The sequence below is a fragment of the Plectrocnemia conspersa genome, unplaced genomic scaffold, assembly GCF_051122295.1.
Source record: "Plectrocnemia conspersa isolate PC_06_02 unplaced genomic scaffold, ASM5112229v1 ptg000005l, whole genome shotgun sequence".
NCBI lineage: Eukaryota > Metazoa > Arthropoda > Insecta > Trichoptera > Polycentropodidae > Plectrocnemia > Plectrocnemia conspersa.
The window spans coordinates 31,686,659-31,709,777 of record NW_028277169.1 but is presented as its reverse complement, the minus strand read 5'-3'; the positions used below and the strand labels follow the sequence as shown (position 1 = coordinate 31,709,777).

The 23,119-nt window shown below is 26.7% G+C and overlaps 1 protein-coding gene across 1 annotated transcript in view; it reads left to right on the top strand.

The window, feature by feature from the left end:
• Nucleotides 1-19,963, top strand: part of LOC148235433 (uncharacterized) — a 65,487-nt gene extending 45,524 nt beyond the window's left edge. The window contains exons 3-5 of the mRNA XM_088185577.1: nt 10,873-11,027; nt 17,720-18,622; nt 18,711-19,963. Coding sequence (XP_088041703.1) covers nt 10,873-11,027; nt 17,720-18,622; nt 18,711-18,995 — 1,343 coding nt within the window. The 3' untranslated portion in view covers nt 18,996-19,963. The remainder of the gene's footprint in view (nt 1-10,872; nt 11,028-17,719; nt 18,623-18,710) is intronic.
• The last annotated feature ends 3,156 nt before the right edge of the window (nt 19,964-23,119 follow it).

The window sequence follows — 23,119 nt, the reverse complement described above, 5'->3', positions numbered from 1 at the left end:
TCTTTGTTCAAATACTCAAACGTTATTCTTAAATAGTCTGATGTTACCGATATTATTCGCTATTTCACTATGCCTTAAAATTATCGATTTTTAAAGAAATTTATTTAGTATTTAAAGGATTTTTCTTTAAATCATTTTTATATTGCAATTCAAGATTAGCTAATACTTATTTTGTCCATTATTTCTAACAAGATGTTTTTAAGCACATTTACATTATTTCTAAAAATGTTGTTAAAATCTGAATATGTGTAATCTTTTTACTTAAGTGTTATTATTATTATCTTAATAATTTGTACATAAATATTAAAAATATTTAATAAAAAAATTCAGGAAATTTCTTGATAAATTTTCATGAAAAAAATATTGCTCGTAAACTTTACATATGTTAAAGAAAATTACTGTGACAACTGTTTAAATAAATGTATAAAATCAAATTTATAAACTGCTAACAATTAAATTACATTTTCATATAGAAACTTTTTTATTAGTCAAATAAATACACAATGTTACTAGTAATTAGAAAAAAAACTTAAAATTTAACTACAGTTTCATATGCCATATTTTTTGTATATTTTCGGTATTAAAAATCGTGATCCATTTTATTTTAATTTTTAAACTTTCCTAAAAAAAATGAAGGGCATCTAAATTTTTTTAGGAGAGTTAAAATTAAAATTAACGTATAAAAACAAGAGATACATGCGAAGAACATCATAATGAAACTTCTTCCCATGTATCTCTTGTTTTTATACTTATTTATGACTTGAAAAATTAGAGAATCACAACAGTGCTCTTTTATTATAAAGACACTGGCAATATTTTTTTCTCAATAGAAATTGAACATCCTTTTAATCGCTCTCTAGTCATTATATTAAAAAAATCTGAACCACGAAATTTTTATTATATTTTAATACCCCTACTTTTGACTTAAAAACTACTCTGATTCACTGTATATAAATTAAAATAAATCAAGTACAAATTAAGTGTTCACCGATTATTTTTTATATGGATATGTTTAATATTAATGTTTAGGTACATAATTTATTATTTTGCTTACATATTTCTAAAACGAAAGGTGCATAAAATTTAAAGTTAATACGATTCATATAAGCAAAATATCAAACAGATCTAAACCCTTACAATCTGACGAAATTAACTCGGAAAATCGCAATCAAAATGGCGTCGATCCGTTCGAAACGCCAGGTGTTTGGCGCATTCGCTCCTCCCGTTTTCGACTGCCAGATGTATATTGCTGCCACTGCATCGAGGTCCCCATTGAATAAATTATCGCCAATAATGACCCCCAACGACTTCGGCAACCACCCCACGATACGATCACAATTAATAATATCGTTGCTCATATTTTGCACCATTGTTGTTTAGTTTATAAGCCACGGACATAGAATTTACAGTAGTGCGCTATATGCGCATGTGTATGGGTAGATACTAATAAATGCTACTATTTTAGCCTAATCCTCGGAACCCCCTTAGATTCGTAATGTAACTGTGAACCCTCCCCCGTTTTAACCGTGAATTCACCCCCGTGATTTATAATGGATTTTTGGTATGTGTCTCCATGTGACAAAAAATAATACCAAAATGTATACATCGAGGCTGTAATGGCAGCTGTGAATTGCTTGATTGGATATTGCAACTTATTTAAACGGTAGTTTAATATATTATAATATATATATATATATATATATATATATATATATATATATATATATATATATATATATATATATATATATATATATATATATATATATATATATATATATATATATATATATATATATATATATATATATATATATTTATATATATGTACATATTATATAAACATAGGTTTCTAAAAATAGTAATAGACATTTTCATCAACAAAATTAATAGTTTCAATTAAACTTTTTTTAAATGATCCTGTAAGTGTATTATTTTAGTTTATGCGTCTAATCCGCCATCTTGTTTAAAAATGGTAGCTATTAAAAATATGTTCACTGACTACCAGAATTAACTACGTAAGTTTAAAAATATATTAGCTTGATTAACCACTTGTACAAATAAAAATCTCCATTTTCTCTAAACAATGATCATCTGGAGGAAAACTCTCGCTCAGCTACATTATACCTATCTACTCGTAATGGGGTAGATCTTTTTTCTCTTCAATTAGCCTCCAACTCTGCATCTACCCCCCAAAAACAGACAAACGTCTAGGCTCCCCTAACCGCTGCTGAACAAGCATTTATCTTCCGCCACTCGGCTCCTCCCTCCCGATTTCATCCCTTGCGAGATCCGCCGTTCGCCATTTTCAAAAGTAGCCAAAATATATTCCTACCTACAGCATCCACATATGTATATCATATAAATTATACACGGAACCGTGGAAGCTTTTTTTATTATCATTTTATTTATGAGCTACCGTTTTATGGCCGTGGTTATTATTATCGTTTTTTTTCGTGGATGGCGGCGGCGGCGGGGTGAAGTTTGCCTTTTTGGGTTATTACGATGACAGGACAGGACCGGTCTGAAAATGATATTCGCAAATGGCAAAGTTCGCTGCGGTGGTAAAAATATCACGCATATCTTAGCTTTGTCTACAATGGGTGGCGCGACGCTGTAGTAATTTGCTCGTGGATGAGACTTGATAAATTTATGGCTGGTTGTAAAACGAACAGGCAAAAAAGCAGATAATCGAAATAAGCGACACGTTCTGCATATATTAAATTATTTCCATGTATAATGTGTTTGATAGATGTGAATAACAAAGGATTATAAATAACGCATTTTATTAGAAGCGGTATTTTTGTGAAAAGAAGGCAATCTTTAAGCTGAGATAATCGCTAGATTTATTTAATAATATTAATAATAATTATATTTTATAGACAAAATAAAACAATATAAATTTTTGCAACAATCTGTTTCACCTCCAAAATTAATTTTTCTCCTGAAATATTTTTATTAAATACATGAAAATTTATTATGTGAATATGACTCTGTCTGACTTAAAAATAGTTGCGTTAAATTATTTAATTGTTGGTACAATGTTTATTAAATATTTATTAAAAAAAGTTTGGTTTATTTCGTCTGTATGTCCATGACTATTTTAAGAATATTATTGCATTAATTTTTAATGTTGCGCTTCTATTCAATATTTTTTAACGTTTCATTTAAATTACAATAAAGCAAATTTAAAAAAATACTATTATGAAACATAATTTGAGGCTACATTTAATTGCGCTATTTTGATTGTGTTTTTTATTGTTTTAAAATTTATAAAACATTATTATCTATTCCTTATATGGAAGACTTTTTTAGTATCATATTAGTTTAATATATTATTATATTCTAATTAATATATTAGAACACGAATATAACACACAATATAAGAATATGATATAAGGCTACATTTAATTGCGCCATTCCTAGATTTTCATTTCATTTTATATTATTTTGAAATAAACTGAATTTAAAATTTTCATGATTAACTTAAATTCTAAATTTTTTCAGTTTTGGTTTTTATATTCAATTATACACAAAATCCTAATAAATTAGATGTGGCATTAAAAATCAGAATGTAAGGCTACACTTAACTGCGCCACATGTTGATTTTTATTGTGTTTTATATTATTTCAAAATAAATGAACGTCAGTATTTATAATTTATTATGGAATAATTCTTATTTTTAGTATTAATTTCCCTATTCTCTTAGTTTAATAATATATTTTAATTAATACATAAGAACACAATATATAACATATAGCATAAAATTATGATATGAGGCTACATTTAATTGCGCCATGTTGATTTTCATTGTGTTTTGTATTATTCTATGATAGATTTCTTATTTTAATGATTAATCTTCAAAATTCAATCTTTTCAGATTGATTTTTTTTAAATATACAAAAACACCTAATAAATTAGATAGAGCAATAAAAAATTAGGATATGAGGCTACATTTAACTGCACTATCTATTGATTTTACCTATTAAATTTAGGATAGCATGAAAACAGGACGTAAGATTTTTTAATACTCAACGACAATATCATATTTTTATGAATAATTTCTCTATCTTCTCAGTTTTATATTTAACTTTTAATTATACAAAAAAACGTAGTAAATTGGATATAACATAAAAATAGGATGAGAGGCTACATTTAATTGCGCCATTCGTTGATTTTCATTGTGTTTTATATTATTTGAAAATATCCTGGACGTCAATATTATATGATAGATTTATTATTTTTTCTCTATCTTCTCAGTTTTATATTTTACTTTTAATAATACCCAGGAAACTTAAAAAATGTATATTTCATAAAAATGGGACGTGAGGCTAGTTTTAATTGCTCTAATTGTTGATTTTCATTGTGTTTTATATTATTTTAAAATAAACTCAACGTAAGTGTTTATTTTATTCCATAGATTTTTCTGGATAAATTTCTCTATATTTTTAAAGTTTATATTATATTTCAAAGAATACGCAGCACATATATAATTAAATATAACATAAAAATAAGATGCTAGGCTACATTTAACTGCGCTATTAGCTAATATAGGTTATTTTCGATTAAATTATACTCAATTATACAGTTTTTTAAATATTTTTATTAATAATAATAATAATAAACTAATATTTTATGTATAAACATACATATATAATCCTGAGTTTATTATTTTGTTTGTTTTTTGATTTTTTTAAGTTTTAGTTTTTAAAATTATTTCGGGTAGGTTTCTTAAGAAACATCTTTTATGTGCGAAATTACGAAATTTAAGGACACGATATGTATATGAAACTTGCACATTCTCAGCCAATTTAATCCGCCATTTTGTTTTAAATGTGGCGCTTAAGCAAAAAAATTGTAGCTCCTGTAAAAAAATTCATTCAACAATTTTTTTAATATAAATTAAAATAAAAGGCTTCATATAATTTGTAGCTCTAATAAAAATTGCTAAAATAGTAAGGAGTTTATATTTTCAATATTATTAAAAAAATCAGAATAATTTATTTTTTAACCCACTTTTATATACAGAAATCTACCTAATTCCAGCAACCTTTGCCAGACGGATTTTTTGTTATTTTAATATATTTTTGATGTTCTTCAATCTAATACAAAAAATGACGCATTTAAATGTAGACTGAAAACATAATTAATTTTGTCTGTATGTCTGCGATTACCTCAAGAATGAATTGTCTGATTTTTGCTTCATTATTTGATTCATTACATTATATATTTTCCCGAGAAGTTGCTATTGAAGGTTTTGTTGTTTTTCTCTACTTTTTTATTATTTTATGGTAACTATTACAATATTCAAAAATGCATAAAAATCATGTTTTTTTTAAACCCCTACTTTTTTAACACTTTCCTTTCAGAGCATTTAGAAAAATAACACTTTTCTTAAACATAATTTTATTTATAGTGTATTACATTAATAGTTACGTAGTAACATAAAAAGGTATGCCAACTAAAGGGTTAAGTGCTAGAATAAAATATATGACAGTGAAATATAAATGTGAAACTACGCTTTGTTTCAAATATGCGTTCACGCGTCGCGTCGGTGTGTTCGGGTCTTTTGATTGATTTGAAGTATAAACCAACACTCAACATAACAATAGAACTTTCAAAACTTTCTACTTCTTAAGTTTCCTACCAACCTTCAATCGCTCGGTATGTCAAAGTTTTCAATTTGACCACATAGCCCACGCTTTTGAAAACACTGTTTACGGCCATCTAAAAAAAATTGAGTTACGGCCCTCGGCCGGACATAAATATAGATTTGGGCCGCGTATATTACACTTGGTGTGTGACAATCGAAAAGCGTTGCGGCAATAAAGAACGACATGTCAACGGTCCGTATCGGAGACGGTCACCGAACCACCGATCATGACACGCCAGCCACGCCTCCCAGAGAATGCTCCGCCCCCCAGGGGCGTGACTCCCTCCCCACTACTGAAACCTCCTCCAGCACTACCTCAGTCAATTCCGTGTTTGTAAATAAATGTATTTATTTCATATTTAATCTGTAGTGCAGTCATCTGAAACTTTATCTTTAAGTTGTGCAACCAAAATAATCGATATTGTAATTCAATGAGATTCAAACAAAATGCAACCCTTAACAAAATAATCAAATGCAACCCTTTCTTTGCTATTTCTTATCTAGATATCTGTGTGCGTTTTTTACGTATAAAAGATAATTGAATTATTTTGGTTGAACATTGCGTAATAATATTTCTCAATTATTGCGATATATGTATAAGTATGTTTATGATGCTTTCAATTATTTTAATAACCATAAATTTAAAAAAACGCGTTGTTTTTCTGACCATAACAACTGATTTTCATTGACTCTTTTTTTAAGATTGTATAAAAATGTGTATTAATAGTATTTTATAGCATTATTTTAAATAGCTTGTAATTTATAAAAAATAGTATTACTGATGTTACTCCACAGGCGTATGTTAATATGGGTCTAATTAATTGTTTATATATAAAAATTAACTGAGGGTCACAATGGCGGCAAGCCCTCTAAAGCAAAGTTCGAAAATATATTTATTAAATTTAAGCTTAGAGTCCTGGTGTATGCCTAAAGTCCCAGGTATTTAACGCTTGTCTTCCATTTGACGATATTGCCCTGATGAGCTATTTTAGCTGTAGAGAATATATTTTTTATATATTATATATGTATTAAATAAATAAAAATGTAACCAATTATGTATATTATATAAAAAGAAACACAGTTGTGTTATTTTTATGAGCATGATTTCTGCACGAATAAAGATTTTATATATTATATTTAAAAAAAAGTTGGCTTATAGAATATAACATTTGATCCTTATTTTGAACAGTATTTAAAATAAATTAGCAATATGCATATAAAACGGTCAGAATGGTCAGAATAAATACATTGTTAATTTTATTATTTTAATGGTTGCATTAGAAAAGTCATTTGTTTACAAAAACGCTTTAGAGTTATACCAAAAGTTGGCCATTAAAGAACAATTCTGTTCTTTGCAAAGTGGTATTTTATTTTTTCCTTTATAAATAATAGCCATAAACAGGCAATTAAATATCTATATCTTTTTCGCAATTCATAAATAGAAACACGTATTTCAAGCTTTAAATTATCATATCTATACTACATTTTAGCATAAAAATATATTTTTAAAATTAAGAAAACATCTTCAAATGAACTAAAAAAACCGAAATAATGTATTTATTTCTAATAATTATTTATTCTGATAACTAAAACTATGTATTTTATATTGTATAACCAAACTAAATTGCTTTAGTAAACTAATGTATTAAACCATCTCTTATTATTTTTAATACAAATCTGACCATGATGACTTGACAGCTTTCCTCAATGCGCCATAAAAAATTATGTTTACAATAATGCATAAAAAAGATTTTATAAAATATATTTTATTGTTATTTTATGTAGTTTCTGTCTTTATAAAATTTGTACACAGTCAAAGTATTTGGTATAAATATCAATAATTCTAATAGTATAATTATGGTTAATAATTAGGTTAAAATAAATACTAATTATCTAATACTTATAATGATCAAATATTATATTTTAATTATCAAAAATTATTTTGTAAAAAAATACATATTATTTTAATATAAATCATAGTTTTTACAATATAAAATTTACAATAGAAGCGAATTGATAACAAGATAAAATAAATATGCAAATATATGCTAAAATAGTACCTTGTTTACCCAAATTCAGATTTTGTCTAAAAAAATAAGAAATGACATTGTTTTCTAATGTGTTATGAGATTTTTGTTGAATTTTACTAAAAAATTGCGTGTTTTTTTAAGATCACTTTTGTATTAACACAGTAGGATTTTTTAATGCTAAAATATAAAATATAAATGCTTACGTATCTTTACTAATTGCATTCATAGTGCTGTAAAATTAAAAACAGAAACAGTTTTTATATGTGTAATAGCAATCAAACGTATATTTTTCTAAATAATTAGAATATGACGTTGAATATTATTTATTTAATTTAAAAAGCGAAATTAAATCTCAATAATTTATTTATATATAAAATTATTTTTTATACGTAAAATTACATTTTTTTTGGTCAAATCAGTACATTTTCTTAACGATTTCACAAAATAATCATATAATATTAGAATTGTTGGATAATTATATGAATATGACTTTGAATATGACTTTAAATATTTTTTACTTTATTTAAAAAGCGAAATTATATGGCAATAATCTATTTATATGTAAAATTATTTTTATACGTAGAATTAAAATTTATTTCTGATCAAATCACTACAATTTTTTTGTAGCGATTTCACAAAAAATCATACATTAGAATTATCGAATAATTAGCAAAAAATTGTGCATGAAATCGAATTGAGCTTAAAAAACCGTAGTTTATTACGATTTTTTAAGAAAAAGCCTTGAAATGTGCTAAAATAAAACATTATTTATTTTATATATTTTTAAAATAAAAATCACAAAATGTGCTAAAACGTATTATCTCTTAAAAGAATTTATCGAAAATTGCGCAAAATACTTGTTGATGTATGATTTTTTATGATATTTTTGTGAAGTCACTATTGTGATGATTTCATTAAAAATAAATTTTATGATATCCAAAACTTTTAAAGAACTGTTTGATAACAAACAAACTGTATAACCTGACAAAAATATATGTAGCAGTTCATTTTTAAAAATATTGTTATGTAACCAATAAAATACTTTTCTATTTATAAAAATATATTTTTAATAATATGAGCTACAAATAATTTTGTGAACATCATAATTAATTATATTCATTCAATAATACAAAACTATTTTGTAAAAGCACACTCATTTCTCGATTTACGCGGTAGATACGTTCCAGAAAATGTAACATAAATCGAGGCATAGAATGAAATTTTTATTAAAATGGTCAAATAGTATTCACGTGCACTATTTAACGTAAATAAACGAGCACATGCACTGCAAAAAGCAACTCAAGACACACTGCATGGGCAGTGGAAGAGGTTTCAGATGTAGGTCATGTGCAAAAAGTGGAAGGCAATAATAAATGTTTTTTAACGTAAATCGAGGGTTAAGTGTAGTTATCAACAACAAATAAGATATTTAATTAATAATCGTAAATATGTTTCTGTAATATCATATTGACAACAGTTTTAGATTGCTAGGATAATGCGTCTAAACGTCATTTTTTAATCACAAATTCCTAAATACGGAGCGTTATCGCGATTATTGTGCTATTGTAATACAGCTTAGTTTTACAGAAGATTTAAGGATTTAGAAAATAATACAGATATAATAACACTGATAAAATACGAAAAATAGTAATAGATTAAGTGTGCTCTAAATATTTTAACATACTAGAACTTTGCAGAAGCTATGCCAATTGTTTTCTGATTTAATATATTTTTTATAAATAAGAAACTTCTTAAAACTTACCCCTTCGTTAAACACACACCTGCTTGCGTCACGCTCCGTTAGTTTAACAAAAAATAGAATAATTAAACCCTATCTTTATATAAAAAATTAGGGAGGTTCGGTGACAGAAACTAGAGCTTTCATACGTGTCGTTTATTGTGTAACGAAACGCACAAGAGAACGTTTTGAAATGAAAACTGTTATAGAAAAGTGTTTATTGTCAAAGTGGTTCGACCCATGCATGCGTTGGAGATTTAAATTCAGGGACTCTCAATTAAAAAATAATTAATAATAAAATACTGATAGTGATACGTATCTGTTTAGCGTTTTTTGATTGTCTGTATATATGTATAATACATGTATAGATATTTGTAATATTTATTTTTTGTGAATATTAGATACATATAATAATATAAATTGGAATGCGTCGAGTAACCGAAGCGCACACACCGTCGGATAATGGGACAGAATTGAATAGGATGTGGAAAAAATTGTGGAACAGAGTCGCGAACAATGAGCGGGACGGGATAATCCCGGGACCCCTCCTGACAGAGAGCGCGCCCTCAGACGCAATCAGGGGTTGTGAATCAGGCGCATGTGTTACTAAACTATTTTTTTTTCATATACTTTGTTAGAATTTTTTCTGTACTTATGGTAATGGGTGGAAATTAGACTCAGATTTGGGCACTGTATAAGTATATAGTAATTAGTTACATGTTGTTGATAAAGCGGATGAGGCGCCGCCGGTTGATGTATTCCCGTCGAGGTCCATCAAAGAACGTGTTAATTAAATTTAATTCATGACGAGCGATGGCTTTAATCTTGTAATAAAAACTTTAATTTGCCTTGAATATGAGTGTTGTATTTTAAATGACATTAAATGTCTATGTTGCGTGGCACGATGATGACATTTAATTAAAATGTTCATATTTTGATTTTCAAAATATGAACATTTTAATTGCCGTAACTATGCAGTATATTTAGAAATCACAGTCAATAAGTAGATTTAAAATATGCCATCATATCTTTTTTTGAACTATTATATCTAAAATAATGCGTATTTAAGAATATCGATATATTTTGATCGATCAGTGCATGATTTTCATGTGTATTTTTATTGCGTTTTACTTTATATAAATATATTTATAAATTAATATAATAAAAGTATTTTTACGTATTTTATAGAATATATTTTGTGTCCCTAAACAAATTAATTGGAATCATCTTATAGGGTCATTATTATTTATTAAATTAATAAATAGTTGACTACCCCTGTCGAAATCTGTATGTAGCACGTTCACGATTTACTTGTTGTAATTCATTGTCGCTCGGAAAATTATTTGTTCGTCCGAGTGAAAAACACGCGCATGCGTGAACGCTCACGCTCGCGCATGCTCACTCGTATTTTTCAAACGAGATTTTAATTATTATTATTATTATTATTTTAGGTGTGAATCCGAGGAAGCAGAGGAGGGAGAGGACCACTTTCACTAGGGCGCAGTTAGACGTTTTAGAAGCCCTGTTCGGAAAAACTAGATACCCAGACATCTTCATGCGAGAAGAAGTAGCGTTAAAAATTAACCTCCCCGAGTCGAGAGTTCAGGTAATTGTAATTACTAAATAATTATGAACTTATCGCATTCAATCAAAATATATTGCGTTTGTTTTCACATGACCGATGTGAAAGTTAGTTCGTTGGTGGCATTTTTGACAGACGAGCAATCGGGAAATGGTTGAATGGCTGCCGGTGCGTGACTAAGAATCGTTTTCGCGGATTTTGTGTCATTGTTTGTGCAGGCTATTATTTGGCACACTCGCCCACTGCGACAGTGTTGCCAGTAGTGCGATTTTTATGTAAAAAGTCGCTACTCACCTTCGCAAAATGTATAGGTATGACTAAAAATTTTATTTTTTAGTCAAAAAATTTATATATGAATATATATATTTTTTTGAAAATAAATTATTTATTTTACTAAAATTGCACACATTGAAATATCAATAGAAAGTGTATAAATCTGTTATAAACTAACCGTTAGCTATTTGTATTTATTATTATTATTAAAAAAATAATTTATTAATAATAAATAAAATATGTTTAACCGTTTTAGTGCCAAACAAAATTAAGCGGAGCATGCTAAGAATGTCAAACATTTTTTGGAAAATATATATGATTTTATAAACATTGTGTGAACCACTATTTATTATATAAACCAAATTAAATCCAGTTTATACAAATAAATACCCAAAAATTATGGACATTTTTTTTTCATAATTAAAAAAAAAATAGAAACGGACACCCGCGTTTTTACGGCATTCAAACGGTTAGTTTCTCAAATTTTATAAAAATAAATCTGTTTAAATTTGCATTATCAATTTTAAAGCATAGTTATGATATGTTTGTATTTTATGAATCAAATAATATGTATTATATATTAAAACATTTTTCTATATTCGATACAACTATTTTAACCTTTGAAAGTCCAAAGGCATGTATGACATGTCTAAAATGGTTTTATCAGTACAGTTTAATGGCATTTATGTCATACCCAATATATTTTCTATGTTTTAAAGCCATTTTAAATGACTTAAATTTTCAGTATTTTTTTCATTAGTTACTCAGTGATACTTCTATCAATATATTATGGTAAAAAGATATAGTTATTCCTAACTATTTAATCGGAACTTAAAACCAATACGTGTGAATTGTTATCCATGGCTCTCAATCTACAAAGTTTTGTTTTTAATTTACGCACATATTATTACGCACATATTATATACTACACATATTATATACTACTATATATTATATATTACGCACATATTATATACGCGCATATATTTAATATTTTGGCCTTATTATAAGTCACATTAATTACGCTGAATGTTTTTTTTAATCAAGAGTGGACCTTCATATGCAAGATAGATTTTTGCAATATGCTGAAAGATATCATCTAAAAATGGCGATTCAACTTTTTTTTTAAAAAAAACACAAATTTATAGATATTTTCGATTTTTTTAATAATAATATCAATTAAATGCTTGCCTCTTGACCTTTTGCATCATCCGTTTTTTTCTAAGTAATTTTCGAGACTTTTTCGTACATTTCGGTGGATGTTGGGTTTTAGGTAATAAATATTAATTATTATTTATATTTCATCATAGTCTCTATCATGATATTTCCTCAAAAATAAAATCAATCTATTTTGATTAAAATATAATATAGTCGATTTAGTAATCAACATGCAGGTTTTTGGTGTAGTCTGGCTAGCGTATAGTGCCTATATACACACATACAGTGCAAACAACACTAAAAAAACAATATGTTTTTGCCACTGGGGTATGATTGATTAATGTGTTATTTCTATGGGTGGTTCTATTTGCTTTTTTTGGGTCGGTTCGACACCCTCACCCGTCTTGTTTGCACAGTTGTTGCCAATTTCGCGCGACGAAAACGCGGCGCAGCGTTTGAAAACCGTTGGTTAAAGATTAATCATTAATTTATTCGATCATTTTATTTTAAAAATGGTTTGGTCCAATACTATATGTATATGAAATCAAGGCCGCAGGATCGAACCCGGGCCCTGGGTGCCTCATGACAAAAATAGCATTTTATATATTTTTTAACATCGTAATAAATAATAGTAGGTACGATTCAATTATTACTATATTATCAATTATTCTTTCTTTGTGAGATTCATCCATATGTTGAGAGACAATCTTAGCCGCTAGTCAAATCTCTGAATCAATCATCCCCCGCACAGAAAAGTGCCCCGAGTTCGGTTTGATATAAATAATAAATAAATTACACATATCGCACATTGGCACAATGGCCCCGGGGATAAGTCCATTGTGTCATCACTCCCTATTGCCGGGCAATAAATCAAATTTCATTCGGGAACGTCGTCGCCCTTTGTGGCCAAGTGTACACAGCGACGGATTGATCCGCAGACGCTATTTGTGTCGGCGACAATGACAACTTATTTGCCCAGATATGTATACCACCCCCCCTCCTTCATACCTCTGTTTCATATAGGATTTGTTAGTATTATTGTTATTATGTTCGGGGTGTAAATCGGCGCCCTTTCTGGGAACATTGTTGTTGGGTCGTTATGATTGTGATATTGATATTGGAGATGCGGCTCTGTTTTGGTGCACACAAAAATGCACAGATCCGCGCAGAACGCTATGAAGTTAGTCGTGAGTGAAATAGAGAATAATCATTATATATAATTAAGTATGTATCTATCTAATTTTATAAAATACAACAATATTTTTCTATTGGACATGTATAAATACAAATATATTTTATAAAATTATAATTATATATTCCAGTTGTTAATTCATATAGAAACTAGTATTTTTCAATTTCTATTGTGTATGAGAGATCGGAAGTAGTGATTATTATATAATTATGGTTATAATCGATCACGACAGATTACATTTTTCTGTATTTTCTTAACCTTAAATTATGGATTAATATCGTGATGAATAATTAAAATAAAATCGCGTTTTCTAATAATTATTAGTTGTTTATAATTAGGAACATATACTCGTATATCACTGATTGACTTTTATTTTTGTTGTTAGTTGTGTTAATCCCGTTGTCATATTCCAACGGATGATTTACAATAAATAAATATTAAAATTAAAACTATTGTCCTATGTGTGTATTAAAATCCGATCAATGCTAGGGTAGGTGTAAAGTAAAGTTACAAAAAATGTGTTTTGGAAATTTCAGAATATATATTGTGAATATTTGCTAAAAAATACAGTAAAAATATAATTTTTTTGATTCTAAATTTTTTCAGACAATTTACAAATATATATAAAAAAAATTAACTAACTAAACATAATATAATAACTTTTAAGATTATTTAAATTTGTTCTTATTTTAAACACAAAATTATCTGAAATATTTAATTTTATAGTTTACATTGCGTCGAATAATGAAATCCAATTTTTTTCCAAATGTTTGCCTCAAATATTTAAAATTTAGTTTTCAGTGTCTTATTTAATGTGATAACTTTTGTATTTATAAATTTATCAAAAAAAACCCTTAAGATATATTAGGTGTACTGAAAATAATAATCTTGCTCCATAGATGAGTTATTTTTTTAAATTTCTCTCATATGAAACTGATTCATTAAAGATTATTTTCAAGTAAATTTGGACATAAATTTATATTTAATTTTGGTAAAATATTGTATAACTTAAAATTATATTACGATACATATTATTTTTACATAGTAATTTTAGTATCTAAACCGGATTTTTTAAATTGAAACCGAAAAACCTTAGTTTAGATATATTAGTATTATTCAATAGCATTGTCACTTTTTATAATAATTTAATAAATAAAAATATATCAATCCCAAATCTATATATAGCACTCGAGGACAGATAGAAAACATGCATCAAATTAATAGTTAAAATATCTACTCTAACACTTGTTTAATTAAATATGTTTCGTTTTCATTAAACCTTATATAAGTTTGTTATTAACTAAAACAAAACCAATTCTTTAACTGATGTCAATTAACTTGGAATAAGTAAAGAACAATTAAATGCTTTGGATGTGGTAAAAAAAATGTAAAACCAAATCACAATGGTAATCTGCTATTCTAAATAAATAAAATATGTCATACCATTCACTGGCGAAATATATAATATAAAAAAAAGTTATATTCTATGTATATTATTTCCTCAATAACAAATAAGCTAAATTATTTATGGCTTGAACCAATGTTAATAGAACAAAATAAACACAAATGTCTTTAATACTACGATAAATAGAAAAGTGCAGCTAAATATTATTTTAATTTAAATATGAAAATAATATTAAAAAACAATTTACGAACAAATAGTTTTGACATCAGTTGCTCTTGTTTATACAATATTAATACAAAATCTGAATTATAAAAATTACAAAATTATATTAGTTGAGCATTTGAGTATATTTTTTGTGTTTAAAAACTTACAACATATTAACAAATTTCAGCAGCGGTGAAAGGGTTAATAAAGTTTAATTCTACACTTAGATAAAGTATCGTATACTAATTAGCACTTCATCTTGTTATACAATACAATATTATTAATAATTCGTAATATTAATTTTAGTAATACAATTTTTTTATTATGGATGTTTTCCACATTTTAACATAAATTTACCTTAGCGACATATTTGTTATTTACATATACACATTGTAATAAATCATCTTCGGTATAGTGTTATTTAATTCTATATCTTAAATCACTTTTATTTTTAATATAGATGACTTTTAAAAATGTTATATGCAATAAATGATTATAAAAAGTTGTTTATCTAAATTATTGAATTACAATGCGAACATACAAAAAAAATATATGTATATATATATATATATATATATATATATATATATATATATATATATATATATATATATATATATATATATATATATATATATATATATATATATATATATCATTACAATATTTCTTTTACTGATTTTATTTAAAACAACTGGATCAATATTAATGCATGTAAATTATATTATAATTGATAAATTAAATATAAAGGAACGCAAAGAGTGGTGAAACATACGAGTAGATAATTATTACATTATTATTTTATTTCAAATGATTTTCATCCCATTTATAATATATAATGTAGGGCTACACTATTATTTTAATATCTTATTAGAAGAACAAAAACTAGATTATAAAATCAAAACAAATCAAAAATAATATTTAAAACCCAAAAAGTTGCGGGTCCGGTTTTCGCACACTTGTAAGCTACGGTACCTCACAACAGTGAAAGGCTGACAGCTAATTATTTATAATAATTCTGATTAAATTTTTTTTTGCGTGTTTAATTAACGATCAAAAATATTTTTTATCGATTTAAGAAAAATGATAACATCTTATCGTATATCGAATATAATATATAGCATTTATTATTATTTTATTTTGATAACTTATTTAGCTTAATAGCTAATTTTTACATCAAACAAATTTTAACTAAACGTATATATAATATATAACATAAACAGAATATAAAAAAATAATATTTTAATTTATTTATTAATGCACGAAGGTGTTTTATTATTCAATTAAGGAAACCCGTTATATTTTTATTTTTGTGGATTATCCTAGGAATATTATTATACAAATTAACACCTCCGTACATAATTCCTCTAGCCGTACTCTTTTTTTATATCTAACTATCCATCAATTTTCTCTATTTCTATTATTAAATTTATGGATATCTTTATTTCTTATAAAATAATTGCAAACATATGAGCGTATAGCTGAAATCAATTTCATAAACAAAATATTACTAAAGTTTATTTGTGTTATTCAGAAATATATGTTCCTTTCCGTACTACCTGCTCTGAATGCAGCTGTAACTTTTGCGGATCAAAACCACTACTTGCCTTTAAAATTGTAGCGGTGATTAACCATTTAAAAAAATTCGTATAAATTTAATTTTTATTCTTGAGAAGAAATACAGATTTTACACAAATTTAATTAAACGTTATGACATGTTTGATTTATATTATTTATATTAAATAGTAAATGTAGGTTTGATATTTATATAATTCCGTGTAAAAATATAATAACCTAATTTTGAAACGGGTATGATGTTAGTTCAACATAAAAAATATTTTATATACGCGTATGAAATTTAATACCTGCTCTTTGCGTAAAAATAACGTACACGTTAATTTTCTTGCGAATCCGCGAAACCACCCCTCGCGTTTTCAGTTCCGCTTGAGAGGCCCACCCTCGCTTTCTCTCCATAAAAAAATAATAATGCCATGCGTGTATTCCTAATGGAATTTAAAATTCCAAAATCTCATCATTCGCCCGAAGGAGCCCTCTCTCCATTAGCGAGTGGCATGACCCTCGCCCTTCTTGTTTATCCATTACTGTTTTGTTTGAGGTGCAAAAAGGCAGAAAAACGACATTTCGTGTCTGAATTACCCCGACGGCCCATCCGTAGGGGCTGCTTCGATTACTTTTATTTGTTTTATATTGTCGAATTTCTTTAACGATCATTGATTTCAAGAATCCACCTCGGAGTAAAATCGACCAGATCGCAATTGGATTCCTTCGATTCCGCTTGATCCAATCAGTCAGACATCAAAGGGCATAATCGACATTTGCTATGATCCAATAGATCAGAAGTAACGATGTTATTCTTCCGTTGCAAGCTAAGCATTCCACTTTCAAAAGTGTAGACTTCGTTTTCAATTTGTCGAATCGAATCGAATCGAATCGAATTAATCCCCCTATTTTTATCTGTTACAGGTGTGGTTCAAAAACAGAAGAGCGAAATGCAGACAGCAGCTGCAGCAGCAGACTGCTAATAATCAGATATCGTCGAAGAACTCGAGCAGTTCTACAAGCAGACAAACTTCGTCGCATAGCAGCTCGAAGACTAATACTAACCCTTTGAATTCAAGCAACAATAGCACGTCGAAATCTTCGATAAGCACTAAATCTGGAAGCAATGCTCAGAGCGTTAATCCGAATCAAAATCAACAATCATCTTCGCTATCGACCATACCGACGTTGAATCACACTTCATCGCCAAACTTACCGATGACTCCTTCGACTTCAGTTTCACCTCCGATTAACGTGATTTGCAAAAAGGAGTCTGCGTTAAATACATATGATAACTCGACGACCAATAAATCGTTACAGTTACAATACCAAACCAACGGATCGACGTCAGAGTCTACCAATAGATTGATATCTGGCGGGAAAGACTCTTCTTCTTCTAGTGGCGAAAGTGGAAATCTGGCTTCGAGCAATTTGGGTTATAGTGCTTCTGGAAAGCACGATCCTTATTCTACCATAGGCACTAAGAGCGTAGATCTTTATTTAAAGAATGAAGGATACGGATCGGACAAGAACTATTTAGGGAATCATCTTGGAAAAGAGCATTTTTCATCGCCCATTGGAAGGGTAACTGGAAATCTCACGCCACTCGGTTCCAACTCGAGCATCATGACTACGCCTTCGCCTCCAGTGACGCCGCAAAGCTTAGGTTCTGGATTAGGGTCTAGTTATCATACTGACGCATATAACGGATTCCATTGGTCAGGAGGATCAGATTACATGAAAGGAGCGTATGGAGCGACGGGGCCTCATCATCATTCAGCTTCTTATGCTCAGAGCGCTTACAATTCCCCTTACTACCACTCGCAGGTATTTATATTATTATATTATTATATTATTACAATGCTTTTTATTTTAAAAATCAATAACGATTAATGTGACGCATTTTTAATAACAGATGGATTACTTCAACGGAGCAATGAACGCGCCTCATAATCTAAGTTCGAGTGGTACTTCAAATCAGCTATACGGGGGTCATCAGGGTAGTTTCCCTGGTGGTTGTAGTCCACCTCCGCCTTCTCCGTTTTATCCACCGCATTCTGGAGGTCCTGGACTTCTGGAGCCGCCTCATCATCATCACCACGTGGGTGGTAATTTTGGTAATTCTTCCGCTGGAGTCGGAGGAGAATATTTTGCTAGTCTTGGTAACGCGTCAGAGAAGTACGGCATAAATATGGTTTAGTGACTCTAAAGTGCAATAAATAAGATATTTAAATCACTGCCTAAAGTGTCAATAAGCAGACAATTAAAAATAAAATGGTGTTTTATTGTTATTATTTTTGTTTCAAAAACTATTTTTTTTGATGAATTTTTAAAAAAGTCAATTTTTAACACGTCGAGCTTTAATCACTTGTCAATGATTTCTAGATTGATTTTTATTTTTATTAAATTAATCATATCAATTCTGATATTACGGCCTATGTAAATCGAATTTTCTGTAACGATATATATACATATGAATTTTTAATAGCAAAAATCAATCGATGCAATTTTATAATTTCAAAACAACGAAGTCATTTTTTTAATTGTTCCTAAACAATACATCATTAATATCATTAATAATATCAAAATACGAAGCATATCACGTATTTATTTATGTGTGTCAATGGACGTGCGCACTGTTGGATTTTTTTGTAAAAAAAAAATGCATAAAAAAACGTTTTACCGATTGTGCGCACGCAATCTATGAATGCGTCAAGATTCTGCGATATTCGACGTTTTATTAGTACAAAAAACGAAAGTTTTCTTAGACTTAGTGTAAATGTGTATTATGTAATTTTTTTGCGATTGAACGATTGTAATTATTGGAAGATTGTAATTATTGGAAATTAATAGAACGATTTGCGGCCATGGGCCGCAACGGCCTAATGGAATAATCGAATTGTTTATTATTTTTTATTTTGTATTTTATTTTTTTATCGTATTCGTATCATTATTATTATTCCTATGGTCGTTTAGGGAAATGAGATATAGTCATTTTGTAAATATGTCTTTAAATAGACGTTTAAGTCATCTAGTGTTGAATATATTGAAGAAAAATTGATAATATAATACTTATATATATTATAAATAATGATGATGGCATTGGATCGAAATCAATTATGTGTAAAATTTGTGAAAAAAGATTTAAATAAATTTATGGTAATTTGATTAATGTGTTTTTATTTTGCTGCTAAGCATGAAATGAGCCTGAAACAGCACGGCAACATCAAAGCAGCAAACTCCTCAATATAGACAACTAGGACTGGTCTAGTTATCATTACTGAAACCCATTTATGATTGTGTAATGTAGAACAGAATAAGTGAACATAGTGTTTAAAAACATTTTAACCACTTTACGCGCGGTCCCGCACGGGTGTGTGATTTTAGAAATGTCCCTTACACGCGGTGTCGAGCCTGTGCGGGAATATAAAAAAAGAGACTAGCGACACTACACTAGCGAGAATTGCCGGAACCGACGGCTCCGAAATCCTAGTATCCAATACATTTTCAACCGTCTGTAGGGTAAATGCTTCAGGGGTATATAACATTTTTTCCAGTATAATCATTATTTTTTTATTATTTCATTATTATTATTTATATATATATATATATATATATATATATATATATATATATATATATGTATATTCATATATATAAGTATATACATATATATATGTATATACATATATATATATATATATATATATATATATATATATATATATTTATATATATATATATATATATATATATATATATATATATATATATATATATATATATAAATATATATATATATATATATATATATATATATATATATATATATATATATATGTACATATATATATATATATATATATATATATATATATATATATATATATATATATATATATATATATATATATATATTTATATGTACATATATACACATATATATATATATATATATATATATATATATTTATATGTACATATATACACATATATATATATATATATATATATATATATATATATATATATATATATATATATATATATGTATATATATATATATGTATATATATATATGTATATATATACACATATATAAATATATAACATATATTATATAATATTATATAAATATATATATATATATTATATAAATATATATATATATATATATATATATATATATATGTATATACATATATATATATATATATGGTTAATATTTCTAGGAGTCGGATTACTCCGCGTACTTTTTTGATTCCGTGTGGAATCATGGTCCCTACGTTTCGGCCAGATTCGCCCGGCCATCCTCAGGGGAAAATTGAGAATATGAACATCCGGTGTGGGCAAAGCCCAGCATGTGGTTGTTCAGATCTGTCGCGATCTTACGCGATACGAAGCATTCAACCACATATATATATATATATATATATATATATATATATATATATATATATATATATATATATATATATATATATATATATATATATATATATATATATATATATATATATATATATATATATATATGTATATACATATATATATATATATATGTATATACATATACATATATATATATATATATATATATATATATATATATATATATATATATATATATATATGTATATATATGTATATACATATATATATAAGTATATACATATATATATATATATATATATATATATATATATATATATATATATATATATATGTATATATATGTATATACATATATATAAGTATATACATATATATATATATATATATATATATATATATATATATATATATATATATATATATATATATATATATATATATATATATATATATGTATATATATATATATATATATATGTATATATATATATATATATATATATATATATATATATATATATATATATATATATATATATATATTCAACCGTCTGAAGGGTATTTTTATTTAAACCATTATTTAAAAATATTATATTTTAATAATTTACGAAAAGTTTTATTTACATTTTAAAAATAAATAACATACTATATATAATTGTTATCGATCCCTGATGGGGTCTGGCCGCTCACAACTCGATATTTTTAATACGACATGCGATAATGACTCTTATTACAGCGCAAATAAGAACTAAAATAACACAAAATCGCATATTCATCATTAATTTGGTCAAGTTCACTGCAGACAACGTCACACGCTGCGACCGTATATTTACAAACTAAAATACACATTTTGACTTTTTAATTATTCATTAAAAAATCCCGGTATTTCTGGAATATTTTTCCCAAAAGGCCCGACAACAAAGGGTTAAGAAACGGTAAAAATAATATTCACAATTTTTTGGAACAACGCAAAAAATACTCGTTATGTAATTTTGAAACATTAATTTTGCAAAAACTATAAATTTTTAAATTTTTTTTTTATTTTTCCTATTTTTATATAATTATTTACTATTATAATTTCCAATAAAAAAATATGTTTTTTTTGGAACACTTTGCAAAAAAGCACCCGCATGCTAACTGGTTAAATATATATATATATATATATATATATATATATATATATATATATATATATATATATATATATATATATATATATATATATATATATATATATATATATATATATATATATATATATATATATATATATATATATATATATATATATATATATATATATATATATATATATATATATATATATATATATATATATATATATATATATATATATATATATATATATATATATATATATATATATATATATATATATATATATATATATATATATATATATATATATATATATATATATATAAATGTAGGTTAAAATCACATAAATTAGACTTGACATAAGCGTATTTAATTAAAAAATGTTGAATATTAAAAATATTAGGCTTTTTATATTTTTTTAGATTTACTTACAGTTACCACGATACTGATAGTCCATTCAGTTTTTTATTTTCATTAAAAATTTGACCCGCATGATTTGCGTCATATTAACCATTATACAAACATGAATCACAGCAATGGTCATTTAAAAAATAAAATAACAGCACCATTCCACGTATTTTTTTCCATCGCCGTAAACATTATCGAGAAGCGTTTTTAAGCGCTATCGTTCTGACCGCGACAAGCAGGAATAAGGGACGCGATCGCAACTCTCTAGAGCAGTGGTGCATAAACCATAGATCCTGACCCCTCTGGGGTCGTGAATTATTATATTAGTTATTACTAAATATTTGCAAAAATAATAATAATAATAATATAATTTATATAAAATAAAATTATTTTGTGAGAAGT